We start from the raw sequence: 13,837 nt of genomic DNA on the forward strand, positions 1-13,837 counted from the left end.
TGACACTATACTGAGGACCCCCCCCCCCGAAATACAATTAAATACAGTGAAACCGCCATAATTTAGAACAATACCGTGATATACATTTTTGGTCATACTGCATAGTCCTAATACTAGGTATTGCCACGTCCGTAATGAAGTGTACTATAAAGCTATAATGTAAATTATCCCGCACGGTGAACATCGTAAAAGAGCAAAAAAGTCGGCAATTTTGGTACAAATAGCAGAAATAAAAAATTAAAAAAAAAGGTAGCATGTATTCCAAAAATGATCAATGTACAAAGTATTTTTTTTTTTTTTTTTAAACACTAAGTACTCGCCGATACCAATTACTGATACTTTTATTTCCTTAAGGGTACACAGGTGGATCCACAGTGTATTTTATGCTGCGGATCAGCCACTGAAGGACCGCTACATGGTGCCTTTACATGTGCCTGCTTGGAGCAGCAATACACTTAAGGCACATTGCATGTAGCAGTCCTTCAGCAGCGGATCTGCAGCGTAAAATACGCTTAATGGAAAAAAGGGTGATTCAATTTTATTTTATTTTTATTGGGAACCGGAACAGCATCCCTGAGCTAACCGGCAGTTAACTTCAGGACTTTTAGATCAAAGTTGATCGCGGCATCTAAAGTGTTAATCCAGATCCCGGCTATGACGCACGCTCAGCTGTGGAGAGACCTGCATAGCTCAGGAGCGGAGAGTGCAGGCAGCTTACTGCACCTCTGTAATACCTGCCGGCGGGACTCCCGGCTGTCGAAAAAGGGAAAAAAAAATTTTGCTCAGAAAAGGGAAAAAAAGGACATAAAAAGTTATATAAAAATGGGTATCGCCATAAAGGTACCAACTAGAGATGAGCGAACTTACAGTAAATTTGATTCGTCACGAACTTCTCGGCTCTGCAGTTGATGACTTTTCCTGCATAAATTAGTTCAGCTTTCAGGTGCTCCGGTGGGCTGGAAAAGGTGGATACATTCCTAGGAAAGTCTCCTAGGACTGTATCCACCTTTTCCAGCCCACCGGAGCACCTGAAAGCTGAACTAATTTATGCAGGAAAAGTCATCAACTGCAGAGCCGAGAAGTTCGTGACGAATCAAATTTACTGTAAGTTCGCTCATCTCTAGTACCAACACACAGAATAAACATGACATCACTTATCGCACAGTGAACACCATGAAATAAAAACCACCAGAAATGTTGCAGTTTTTCACGATATTTGAGTTTTTCAAAAAAAAAATGCTGCATGTGTCAACAATGCAGCATTTATATAAATTACAATATGTCATGAAAAAAAAAAAAAAAAAAAAACAATCTCAATCGCTCAGCTCAGAAAAAGCATTCTAAGGTTATTACCATTTAAAGAGACATGTCAAATTTTAACTCAAAGACAAGAAATACCTTACTGCCCTTGTGGTTGGCCAAACATACCGTATATACTCGAGTATAAGCCGAGTTTTTCAGCACAATTTTTCGTGCTGAAAACACCCCCCTCGGCTTATACTCGAGTGAACTCTCCGCCCTCAGTGGTCTTCAACCTGCGGACCTCCAGATGTTTCAAAACTACAACTCCCAGCAAGCCCGGAGGCTGTCCGGGCTTGCTGGGAGTTGTAGTTTTGAAACATCTGGATGTCCGCAGGTTGAAGACCACGGCGGCCTTCGACATCATCCAGCACCCCCCCCCCCTCTCTCTCCCCCTTTAGTTCTGTACTCACCTCCCCTCAGCGGGACATTAGGGTGAGCTGGTCCGGGCCATCTGTGCTGCAGGGACTGTCCGGTGGGGAGGGATAGTCGTTCCGGGCTGTCCCATCTTCGCTGGGGGGGGGCCCTTTTCTCTGCGCTTCGAGCCCGGCCCTGGAATAGAGACGTTGCCTTGACGATGACGCACAGTGACGTTCATGAGTAACGTCCCTGTGCGTTGTCGTCAAGGCAACGTCTCTATCCCGGGCCCAAAGAGGCGGCTCCCCCCAGTGAAGATATACAGCCCGGAACGACTATCCCTCCCCACCGTCTAACGTCTCGCCAAACGGAGGTGAGTACAAAACTAAAGGGGGTGAGAGGGGGGCTGAATGATGTCAAAGGCCGCAGTGGTCTTCAACCTGCGGACCTCCAGATGTTTCAAAACTACAACTCCCAGCAAGCTCGGACAGCCGATGGGCTGACCGGGAGTTGTAGTTTTGAAACATCTGGAGGTCCGCAGGTTGAAGACCACTGTATCAGACATTGACAAGTGGTGATGATGAAGGGGTGGGGGGCTGACGACATGTGGTGATGATGAAGGGGGAGTGTGATGACAAGGGGATGATGAGGGGATGATGACAGGATGGGGAAGATGACAGGCAGTGATGATGAAGGGGGGGGATGAAGACAGGGTGATGATGATGAGGTTGTTAATGACGGGGGTCTGGATGATGACAGGGGGGGGGGGGGGGGGGGGATGATGCATTTCCCACCGTAGGCTTATAGTCGAGTCGATAACTTTTCCTGGGTTTTTGGGGTGAAATTAGGGGCATCGGCTTATATTCGGGTTGGCTTATACTCGAGTATGTACCATGTGGGGGGATGTTTGAATTCATTTAATTGACTTTTCATGTTAAAAGTTCCTTCGTGCTGCTAGGGGACATACGGGAATAGCACCTTAAGAATCTTTCAGATATAGCTCAAAAGTTGGAATCCTTCTACAGACTACCCAGGTAGAACTAGGACATTTCAAAAGTTTTTTTTTTTTTTTTTTTTTTTATTATTACACAAACATTAGGGTACGGCCACCAATGGTGCAAATGCTGCAGATTTTTTAATTAATTATCGCAGGCAGCTCATTACAGAAACAGGAAAGATCAATTAAAAAGGCACAAAAAAACAATAAAAATAAAAAGTTAAATCAAGTGACATTGCTGAAAAGCATCCTAATACTTGTGAGATGTCTTGGAAAATACAATAGCAAAATTAATAGCATGACATCCTCCATTTGTGAACTGCTCCTCTGTCCAGTAACTACAATCCCTACATGAAGCTCTGTAACACTTTACTATTACCTTATTAAACAAAAAAAAACAAAAATCATGAAGATTATACATCAGGAATTTATTTTGCATACTATGCAACAAATCCACAGATATCAGCACTGCAGGACTAAAACAAAACCGATGACAAGCTTTGGGACATTTTTTATGCTAAAAAAAATAAATAAAAACTATGACAAGCGCAAGTTGTTTCTTTGTGACTGTCAAAGTTGCAGTGTGGTGCATTTATAGCCGTGTACTACTGCCTGCTACTGGCCAATGTAGACACTCAAATGACACTTTGTAGATTTTTTTTCAAAGTTTTAAAGAAAATAGTCCTGTGAACTCCAAAGATCAGATGGAATTATATGGCTTAAGCAAACTCATGAAGAACAATTCATAGTTGGCTCCCTCTGCCAATGGCCAAGAAGCCTGAATTCATCTGAATTCCCCCAGTCTGTATAGAAGAGACCTTGCCACATCTTTTAATGTCTTCAGTAGGAAGCAGAGATCAGCGAGAAGAATATCTTCTGAGGTTGTTTACTAGAAATGTTTTATAAGCAGAGAGCTCTGTCAAGCATGTTTATTTCGGATGACTTCACCGCCTTCTATTTCAATCTGTTCATAAAGCCATTTGCGGTCGCACCTGCACTCAACACCGCATTTGTTGGAGCCGCATTTCCTGCAGGCATAGAAGCAGCCCATACAATCTTCATCCAAACAATCGCACAGATCCATCCCATTTGCTAGAAGGATCCCATGGCTATTGTACACTTTGTTCTTTGATGGTATAGTCTGTCTATAAAAACACAAACATTAGCATATAATAAGTCTCTGGAGTTACAGAATAAATAACCATCCGAAATAGAAGGGAAAAGTAAGTTGGCGCAGCAGATCAAGGTTCAGAACTGTTTATATGCACATGGGACTGGGTATAAACGGTGGTGCTATGCCGAGAGGAATCAAAGAACAAACCATGTGTACTGGATGTCCGCACTTTGTGTATGAGCACTAGACTTAAAGGAGACTTGGGCGAGTGCCACCGTTTATTATGATATAATAAAGATTGGCACATCACATACCACAGCAAGTTTAACCACACAGTTTAACTATGGGACTTTTACAGATTTGTTAATCTCCATGATAGAACTTTATTTTTTCAGCCATTTTGTATTTACAATAAAAATAGTTGGGAAAGGAAGCCCCATCTTCCCCTTTTAAAAGCAAAGACCTTCTTTAACACACCGAATACTGTCTAGCCAGTTGCAGAGAGCAACATTTATCTTATATTATACTGCCATCTAGTGGAGTAAAACAATACTGCGCCCAACTGCACGGAGATTAAGAACAAAGCACATAGCACAAGTAACAGAGCCAACAAAAGACAATATATGTACTGAACAAAACCTACACTGCCTAAACAGTAAGGCCTGCCCCATCTAAGTGCATGCAGACATGTTACAGTACCTGCATATACCTCCCATTTCATACAACGGGCTGCATAACTCCATATCCACATGTATGAGTCCAAAGGCTGTAGCCTAGGGGGTCTAAGTTGCCCCAATAGCATGGCTTTGCCGACACCAATAAATGTGGGCAAAGATGTGTAAAAAATAAATAATAATAATCAGCTCTGTACAAGTATATCAAGTAGGACATTATCTGGGGAGCATACTGCTGCTGAATTCATGGTCAGACACCAATTGCAGGTTTACATAGACTTAGAGAAGTACTTTTATTAGAGTCTTGTTATGCCGCCAGATTTCCCATTTCTACATACACAAGCCCAGTTCCAGGAGTTCTATAATATTTTATATTCCTAACTGGACCTGTTCCTGTTTATAAAGCCATTAATACAGTTCCTCCATAGATCTGAATTCACTCAGTCCTAATATGGAAACACCTTTCAGTCCAAACAAAGGTCTAATGTTCCAAACTGAAAGTATCACAGATCAGTTATTTCCGTTTGGGTCACTTAGACTATTGGTTGGGACTGGTGTCCATATTATAGCCATGTGAATATGGGCTAAAACAGAGAAAGTCCTACTGAGTGTGTGTGAAGGTAAAGCTGTGGGAGACTAAATAGGTCCACCCTGCACTTCCCCGTTAATCAAAGGCCACTGAAACTGAGCTGTATCTTTTTTCTCTGGATTGAAAGTCCCAGGTTGGTCTCAGGATTATGCTATTGATGAGAAAATCAAACACTTTATTTTCTCGTCCTTAACCCCTTAAGGACCCGGGCTTTTTGCGTTCTCATTTTCAATTTTTCCTCCTTAACTTAAAAAAATCATAACTTTAAAATTTTCACCTAAAATTCTATATGATGGCTTATTTTTTGCATCACTAATTCTTTGTAATGACAGTCATTTTACCCAAAAATCTACTGTGAAACGGGAAAAAAAAAAAAATCAATGTGCGACAAAATTGATGAAAAAACACTATTTTGTAAGTTTTGGGGGCTTCCGTTTTTACGCAATAAATTTTTCGGCAAAAATGATACTTTATCTTTATTCTGTAGGTCCATACGGTTAAAATGATACCCTACTTATATAGGTCTGATTTTGTATCACTTCAGAAAAAAAATCATGAATACATGCAGGAAAATTTATACGTTTAAAATTGTCATCTTCTGACCCCTATAACTTTTTTATTTTTCTGGGTTCAGGGCGCTATGAGGGCTCATTTTTTGTGCCGTGATCTGAAGCTTTAAGCGGTACCATTTTTGTTCTGATTAGGGATCAACCGATTATCGGTATGGCCAATAATCACGATTTTGGGCATTATCGGTATCGGCAATTACCTTGCCGATAAGCCGATAATGCCACGCCCCCGCACTGCCCCCACCGCACAGCGACCGCCACCCCCCCGACCCACCGCCCCCCCCCCCGACCCACTGCACCGCGTCGCACCCCCCCACCGTGATTCTGGGCGGTATACCGTTATGGATTTTTGCCCATACCGCTATACCGGTCGGGCCCCTCCCCCACCCTCCGAGTCAATAAAAAAATTAAACTTATCCGTAATGGGGGTGGTCCGGGCCATCCATCCTTCCTTCCTGTAGTGTCCGGCGGCGTTCCGGGTGGAGGGTGCATCGGTCCGGGCCGTCCTTCTCCGGCGGTCATCTTCTCCACTCCGGGCAGGCTCCGGCCTAGTACACTGCATAGACGCCGCTACGCTGTGACGTCAGGTGTGTCTCTGCGCACGGGCGTCACTTTGCAGCGGCGTCTATGCAGCGTACTAGGCCGGAGCCTGCCCGGAGTGGAGAAGATGACCGCCGGAGAAGAAGGACAGCCCGGACCGGTTCACTCTTCCCCCGGACACTACAGGAAGGAAGGAAGGAAGGATGGCCCGGACCACCCTGACAGGTAGGGGGAGAGAAGCGGGTGGCGTCGGCGGCCTATGGCCCCGCAAAAGCCACTGCAGATCATTGATTTAAAGCGCCCGCTTTAAATCAATGATCTGCAGCGGTGTCGCAGGGGGTTAAATAGCCGATAACTTATACCGGAATATCGATATCAGTTATCGGCTATCTGCCGTAACCTGCACCGATTATCGGTATCGGCCCTAAAAAAACGATATCGGTCGATCCCTAGTTCTGATCAGACTTTTCGATCACTTTTTAGTGGTATAAAAAGTGATCAAAAATGCGCTATTTTGGACTTTGGAATTTTTTTGCGCGTACGCCATTGAACGTGCGGTTTAAAAAGCAGCATTTTTATAATTCGGACATTTCCGCACGCGGCGATACCACATGTTTATTTTTATTTTCACTGAGTTTTTTTTATTCTTGGAAATGCCGGGTGATTCAAACTTTTATTAGGGGAAGGGATAATTGAAAGGGTTAATTATCTTTTTTTTTTTTACACTTTTCTTATGCAATATTATAGCTCCTATAGGGGGCTATAACATTGCATTAACTGATCTTTAACACTGATTCATCCATCTCCATAGGAATGGATCAGTGTTTTCGGCGATTGAATGCTCAAGCCTGGATCTCAGGCTTGAAGCATTCATCCGGAGATTGGACAGCGCAGGAGAAGGTAAGAAGACCTCCTCCTGTGCTACAGCTGTTCGGGATACTGCGATTATACCGCCGCGGCGATCCCGAACAGCTCCCTTAGCTAACCGTCACTTTTTACTTTCACTTTTAGCCGCGTGGCTCAGCTTTGAGCGCGCGGCTAAAGGGTTAACTATGACGCCAGGCCCGCCATGATATGATGCGGGGTCACCGTGTGACCCTGCTTTATATCGCAGGACCGGGACCCAGGACGTACTCATACGTCCTGTTTCCTTAAGAGGTTAAAGGTGTACTCCGGTGAAAACCTTTTTTCTTTTAAATCCACTGGTGGCAGAAAGTTAAACATATTTGTAAATTACTTCTATTAAAAGATCTTAATCCTTCCTGTACTTATTAGCTGCTGAACACTACAGAGGAAATTCTTTTTTTTGGAATGCTCTCTGATGACATCACGAGCACAGTTCTCTCTGCTGACGCTATTATAATAATAATAATAATAATACTGCTTTATTTATTGTTGTCCTTAGTGGGATTTGAACCCAAGTCCCCAGCACTGCAAGGCAGCAGTGCTAACCACTGAGCCACCATGCTGCCCTTAGCATACATCTGCTATGCATGGTTGCTAAAATGGACAGAGATGTCATCAGTGTTCCAAAAAGAAAGGAATTTCCTCTGTAGTATTCAGTAGCTAATAAGTACTGGAAGAATTAAGATTTTTTAATAGAAGTAATTTACAAATAGGTTTAACTTTCTGCCACCAGTTGATTTAAAAGGAAAAAAAAAAAAAAAAAAAAAAAAAAAAAAGAAGGTTTTCACCGGAGTACCCCTTTAACCCCTTAAGGACCCAGCCATTTTACACCTCAGGACCCGGCCATTTTTTGCAATTCTGACCAGTCACTTTAAACATTAATAACTCTGGAATGCTTTTAGTTATCATTCTGATTCCGAGATTGTTTTTTCGTGACATATTCTACTTTAACATAGTGGTAAAATTTTGTGGTAACTTGCATCCTTTCTTGGTGAAAAGTCCCAACATTTTATGAAAAATTTGAAAATTTTGCATTTTTTTAACTTTGAAGCTCTCTGCTTGTAAGGAAAATGGATATTCCAAATAATTTTTTTTTTATTCACATATACAATATGTCTATTTTATGTTTGCATCATAAAATTTACGTGTTTTTACTTTTGGAAGTCACCAGAGGGCTTCAAAGTTCAGCAGCAATTTTCCAATTTTTCACAAAATTTCCAAACTCACAATTTTTCATGGACCAGTTCAGGTTTGAAGTGGATTTGAAGGGTCTTCATATTAGAAATACCCCACAAATTACCCCATTATAAAAACTGCACCCCCCAGAGTATTCAAAATGACATTCAGTCCGCGTTTTAACCCTTTAGGTGTTTCACAGGAATAACAGCAAAGTGAAGGAGAAAATTCACAATCTCCATTTTTTACACTCGCATGTTCTTGTAGACCCAATTTTTGAATTTTTACAAGGGGAAAAAGGAGAAAATGTATACTTATATTTGTAGCCCAATTTCTCTCGAGTAAGCACATACCTCATATGTCTATGTAAAGTGTTCGGCGGGCACAGTAGAGGGCTCAGAAGCGAAGGAGCGACAAGGGGATTTTGGAGAGTACGTTTTTTTGAAATGGTTTTTGGGAGGCATGTTGCATTTAGGAAGCCCCTATGGTGCCAGAACAGCAAAAATCCCCCACATGGCATACCATTTTGGAAACTAGACCCCTTGAGGTACGTAACAAGGAATAAAGTGAGCCTTAATACCCCACATGGGTTTCACGACTTTTGCATATGTAAAAAAATAAAAATAAAATGTCACTAAAATGTGTGTTTCCCCCACAAATTTCACATTTTTGCAAGGGTTAATAGCAGAAAATACCCCCCAAACATTGTAACCCCATCTCTTCTGAGTATGGAGGTATCCCATAAGTTGACCTGAGGTGTACTATGAGTGAACTACAATGCTCAGAAGAGAAGGAGTCATATTTGGCTTTTTGAGAGCAAATTTTGCTCGGGGGCATGTCGCATTTAGGAAGCCCCTATGGTGCCAGGAAAGCAAAAAAAAACACATGGCATACCATTTTGGAAACTAGACCCCTTGTGGAACGTAACAAGAAATAAAGTGAGCCTTAATACCCCACAGGGGTTTCACGACTTTTGCATACGTAAAAAAAAATAAAAAAAAAAATCACTAAAATGTGTGTTTCCCCCCAAATTTCACATTTTTACAAGGGTTAATAGCAGAAAATACCCCCCAAAATTTGTAACCACATCTCTTCTGAGTATGGAGGTACCCCATAAGTTGACCTGAAGTGCACTACGGGCGAACTACAATGCTCAGAAGAGAAGGAGTCATATTTGGCTTTTTGAGAGCAAATTTTGCTCGGGGGGCATGTCGCATTTAGGAAGCCCCTATGGTGCCAGGACAGTAAAAAATACCCACATGGCATACCATTTTGGAAACTAGACCCCTTGAGGAACGTAACAAGGCATAAAATGAGCATTTACCCCCCACTGGTGTCTGTCAAATCTTTGGAACAGTGGGCTGTACAACATTTTTAATTTGCACAGCCCACTGTTCCAAAGATCTGTCAGACACCAGTGGGGTGTAAATTCTCACTGCACCCCTCATTACATTCCGTGAGGGGTCTAGTTTCCGAAATGGGGTCACATGTGGGGTTTTGTTTTTTTTGCGTTTGTCAAAACCGCTGTAACAATCAGCCACCCCTGTGCAAATCACCTCAAATGTACATGGCGCACTCTCCCTTCTGGGCCTTGTTGTGCGCCCCCAGAGCACTTTGCGCCCACATATGGGGTATCTCCGTAGTCGGGAGAAATTGTGTTACAAATTTTGGGGGGCTTTTTTCCCCCTTTACCTCTTGTCAAAATGAAAAGTATAGGGCAACACCAGCATGTTAGTGTAAAAAGTTTATTTTTTTTACACTAACATGCTGGTGTAGACCCCAACTTCACCTTTTCATAAGGGGTGAAAGGAGAAAAAGACCCCCAAGATTTGTAAGGCAATTTCTCCCGAGTACGGCGATACCCCATATGTGGCCCTAAACTGTTGCCTTGAAATACGACAGGGCTCCAAAGTGAGAGCGCAATGTGCATTTGAGGCCTGAATTAGGGATTTGCATAGGGGTGGACATAGGGGTATTCTACGCCAGTGATTCCCAAACAGGGTGCCTCCAGCTGTTGTAAAACTCCCAGCATGCCTGGACAGTCAACGGCTGTCTGGCAATACTGGGAGTTGTTGTTTTGCAACAGCTGGAGGCTCCATTTTGGAAAGAGTGGCTTACCAGACGTTTTTCATTTTTATTGGGGAGGGGCGGGGGGCTGTGTAGGGGTATGTGTATATGTAGTGTTTTTTACTTTTTATTTTATTTTGTGTTCGTGTAGTGTAGTGTTTTTAGGGTACAGTCACACGGGCGGGGGGATTACAGCGAGTTTGAGCTGCCGCGCAAAATTTGCTGCATCGCAAACTTGCAGCCCGATACTCACTGTAAGCCCCCTGCCCATGTGAATGTACCCTGTACATTCATAGGGGGGGGACCTCCAGCTGTTGCAAAACTACAACTCCCAGCATGCCTGAGAATGTTTGGGAGTTGTGGTTTTGCAACAGCTGGAGGCACACGGGTTGGGAAACACTGAGTTAGGAAACAATGTTTCCCAACCAGTGTGCCTCCAGCTGTTGCAAAACCACAACTCCCAAACATTCTCAGGCATGCTGGGAGTAGTAGTTCGGCAACATCTTTAGAGCCAGATGTTGCCGAACTACAACTCCCAGCATGCTTGGAGTTGTAGTTTTGCAACATCTGGAGGACTACAGTTTGCAGACCACTAATACAGTGGTTCCCAATCTGTGCCCTTCCAGATGTTGCAAAACTACAACTCCCAGTATGCCAAAACTGTCCAGGCATGCTGGGAGTTGTAGTTCTGCAACATCTGAAGGGCCAGATGTTACAGAACTACAACTCCCAGCATGCCTGGACAGTAAGGGCATGCTGAGGATGTGTAGTTTTGCAACATCTGGAAGGGCACAGTGGTCTCCAAACTGTATCTCCAGATGTTGCAAAACTGCAACTCCCAGCATGCCCAGACGCCAAGGGCTGTCTGGGCATGCTGGGAGTTGTAGTTTACAGGGTCCTATTACAGCAATGCATGTCGCTTTACGGCGACGTGCATTGCTGTAAAGGGCCCGACCGCGGCTGAAGATCTACTCACCTGTCGCCGCCGCCGCCGTCTTCATCGTCTGGATCCGGGTCTTCAGGGACGAGGTAAGTACCGGGGCCGGTCCCCAGCACTCCCCCGTCCCCCGGTCTTCCTCCCGTCCTCTCCGGACTTTCAGGGGCCGGGCAGGACGGGAGGAAGTAACAGCCCCCCCTCCTGCGATTGGTCGGTTAACTAACCGACAGATCGCAGGGGATCGGAGGAGGTGGCAGGCTTGCCACCTCGCTCCGATACTCCAGCATGGTCCTGGCTGTCTGCGACAGCCGGGATCATGCGAAATTACCGGGCGGTCGGGTCCCAGAGACCCGATCAGCCCGGTATCGCCGCAGATCGCAAGGGCGATTTCCCTTGCGATTTGCGGCGATCGCCGACATGGGGGGCCTACATGGCCCCCCTCGGCGTTTGCCCTGGATGCCTGCTGAAGGATTTCAGCAGGCATCCAGTTCCGATCTCTGCCCGGCGAGCGGCAGAGACCGGAAAACGCCATGACGTATGCATACGTCATGGGTCCTTAAGACCCAGGGTGTGAAGACGTATGCATACGTCATGGGTCCTGAACAGGTTAAGTTAAAATGGGAGTAGAGTTCCCTTGCAACAGGTACACACAGTATATGGTACATAGTCCCTTCACATGTTCCTGCACAATAAGTGCCCCCCCCCCAATGCTACTAGATGACATCAGGCTACGCACAACTGCAGAACAGTGCAACCAACACCATCTATGTACTAAACCTTTTGGCATATGCACTACTAGATTGTGTTATTACTAAGTTACTTCTCCTGGCTAAAAAAACTATATGCTATATCTGCTGAAAAAAATACTGCAACACAGAAATTACCCATGTGAGGGCTGGAAAAAAAAAAAGTGACAAGAAACAAGCAGTGTTAAAGTTTAACTCATTTAAATTAACTTTTGACATGATGCACAGACACGTCAAAAGAGATTTATCAAAACCTATCGAGAGGAAAAGTTGCTGAGTTGCCCATAGCAACCAGATTGCTCCTTTCATTTTTGAAAAGGCCTCTAGAAATTAAAGAAGCGATCTGCTATGAGCAACTCAAACTTTTCCTCAGCAGAGGTTTTGATAAATCTCCCCCATTATCTTTCATTAGTTATAGCCGGGTGAAGCACACAGTAGCACTTCTTGACTGGACACTTGGAGAAGAAAGACACCATTGACTATAATGGAGATCGTCACTGATAATATGTTGGATTGTGTGCTGATCTTGTCAGTTGGATTTTTCCAGCCGTTTTGTGTAACTTCCATTGACTTTAACAGGAGCCAAGCAAACAGCATAGCCCTGAGAGCTACACAATTTGCGCAACTCTGATTAAAGTCAATAGTGTTAAGCAAGTTGCCTGATAGTTCCCATAAAAGATTTCTACCTTCTGGTGACTGAAGGATACAGTGACAGTGTTCAGAGGTGACAAACACAGATTTGCCTTTTAACATTCAAAATGATTTATCAAACGCTGTAAGGCTAGGTTCAGACTACGGAATCTCCGGGCAGAAAATTTCCGCCCAGAGATTTCGAGTGCGGCCAGTGCTGACTGAATCAGTCGGCGCTAGGACCGCGTGGACACTGCAGTCTCCAATAGACTGCAATGTGTTCCGTACGGATTTCCGCCTGAAGAAAGAGCAACCCCTTTCTTCAGGCGGAAAATTTCCAAGCGGATTTTCCGTTCACAAATTCCGAAGTCTGAATTTGTGGACGGAAACCATTCACACTACACTAGACATTTTAGCAAGCGGAATTTCCGCCTGCAATTTCAAAGAGGAATTGCAGACGGAAATTCGTAGTCTGAACCTGACCTTATACTAAGGCCAGGACTCAAAGTTATAGTGCCCAGCATTTACACATAAGCTGTACAAATAGGAATTGAATGTTAAAAGTCATAAAACCCAAAACACAAACCTCTCTGACCCTGCTGTTGAGGTCTTTGTCTGCCGTCTCTTTTCTCTTGTGCTGGTTTCTGGTGTAAACATCAGTTTGCCGCCCTGGGTTGGCAAACTGCAGCGACTTCAAGGCTTTGCAGCCCGTCCCTGAAAGAAAGAACTATACATAAATACCACCACCACCACCACCACATGACTACATTATCAAACTGCAGGAGAGATGTTCACACTCAAGGATCAGTACTAGAAACACCTTGGTGTTATCAAAACCTGTCCAGAGGAAAAGTTGCTGAGTTGCCCAAAGCAACCAATCAGATCACTTCTTTCATTTTTCACAGGCCATTTCTAAAATGAAAGAAGCGATCTGATTGGTTGCTTTGGGCAACTCAGCAACTTTTCCTCTGGACAGGTTTTGATAAATCTCCCCCCTCAGGGGAGGGGAGGGATTGTGTTCTGCTTCTCCAGTTTATAAGGTGCATTTTATTCACTCTAATCTATGTGTCAGAAAATACTGGAAGTTGCATTTAGTTACTAGATAACTACAACACCCAGCATGCCCTGATGCAGCCTATGGTTGTGTGGGTGTTGTAGCATGTTGCACTGTATAGTATTACAGTTAAGGTTATTGTGTAACATGCTGGGAGTTGTAGTTTTGGTTTGTGTCAGCTG

The 13,837-nt window shown here is 43.9% G+C and overlaps 1 protein-coding gene across 1 annotated transcript; it reads right to left on the reverse strand.

Annotated features, from left to right (window-relative positions):
• Positions 1-3,060: 3,060 nt before the first annotated feature.
• On the reverse strand, positions 3,061-13,336 carry ARL14EP (ADP ribosylation factor like GTPase 14 effector protein). The gene is made up of 2 exons (XM_056526669.1): positions 13,188-13,336; positions 3,061-3,798 (listed from the first exon to the last, which is right to left on the reverse strand). The coding sequence occupies exons 1-2, from the start codon at positions 13,256-13,258 to the stop codon at positions 3,573-3,575; spliced, it is 297 nt and encodes a 98-aa protein (XP_056382644.1). The 5' UTR covers positions 13,259-13,336; the 3' UTR covers positions 3,061-3,572.
• Positions 13,337-13,837: the final 501 nt, after the last annotated feature.

This window comes from Hyla sarda, chromosome 6 (genome assembly GCF_029499605.1).
Source record: "Hyla sarda isolate aHylSar1 chromosome 6, aHylSar1.hap1, whole genome shotgun sequence".
In the NCBI taxonomy this organism is placed as follows: domain Eukaryota; kingdom Metazoa; phylum Chordata; class Amphibia; order Anura; family Hylidae; genus Hyla; species Hyla sarda.

Bases quoted from the DNA above. Each gene is read 5' to 3' on its own strand.
- ARL14EP (XM_056526669.1), bottom strand. From the start codon at position 13,258: ATGTTTACACCAGAAACCAGCACAAGAGAAAAGAGACGGCAGACAAAG. The intron at 3,799-13,187 runs GTTTGTGTTTTG...GTGTTTTTATAG, and splicing joins TCAACAGCAGGGTCAGAGAG to ACAGACTATACCATCAAAGA.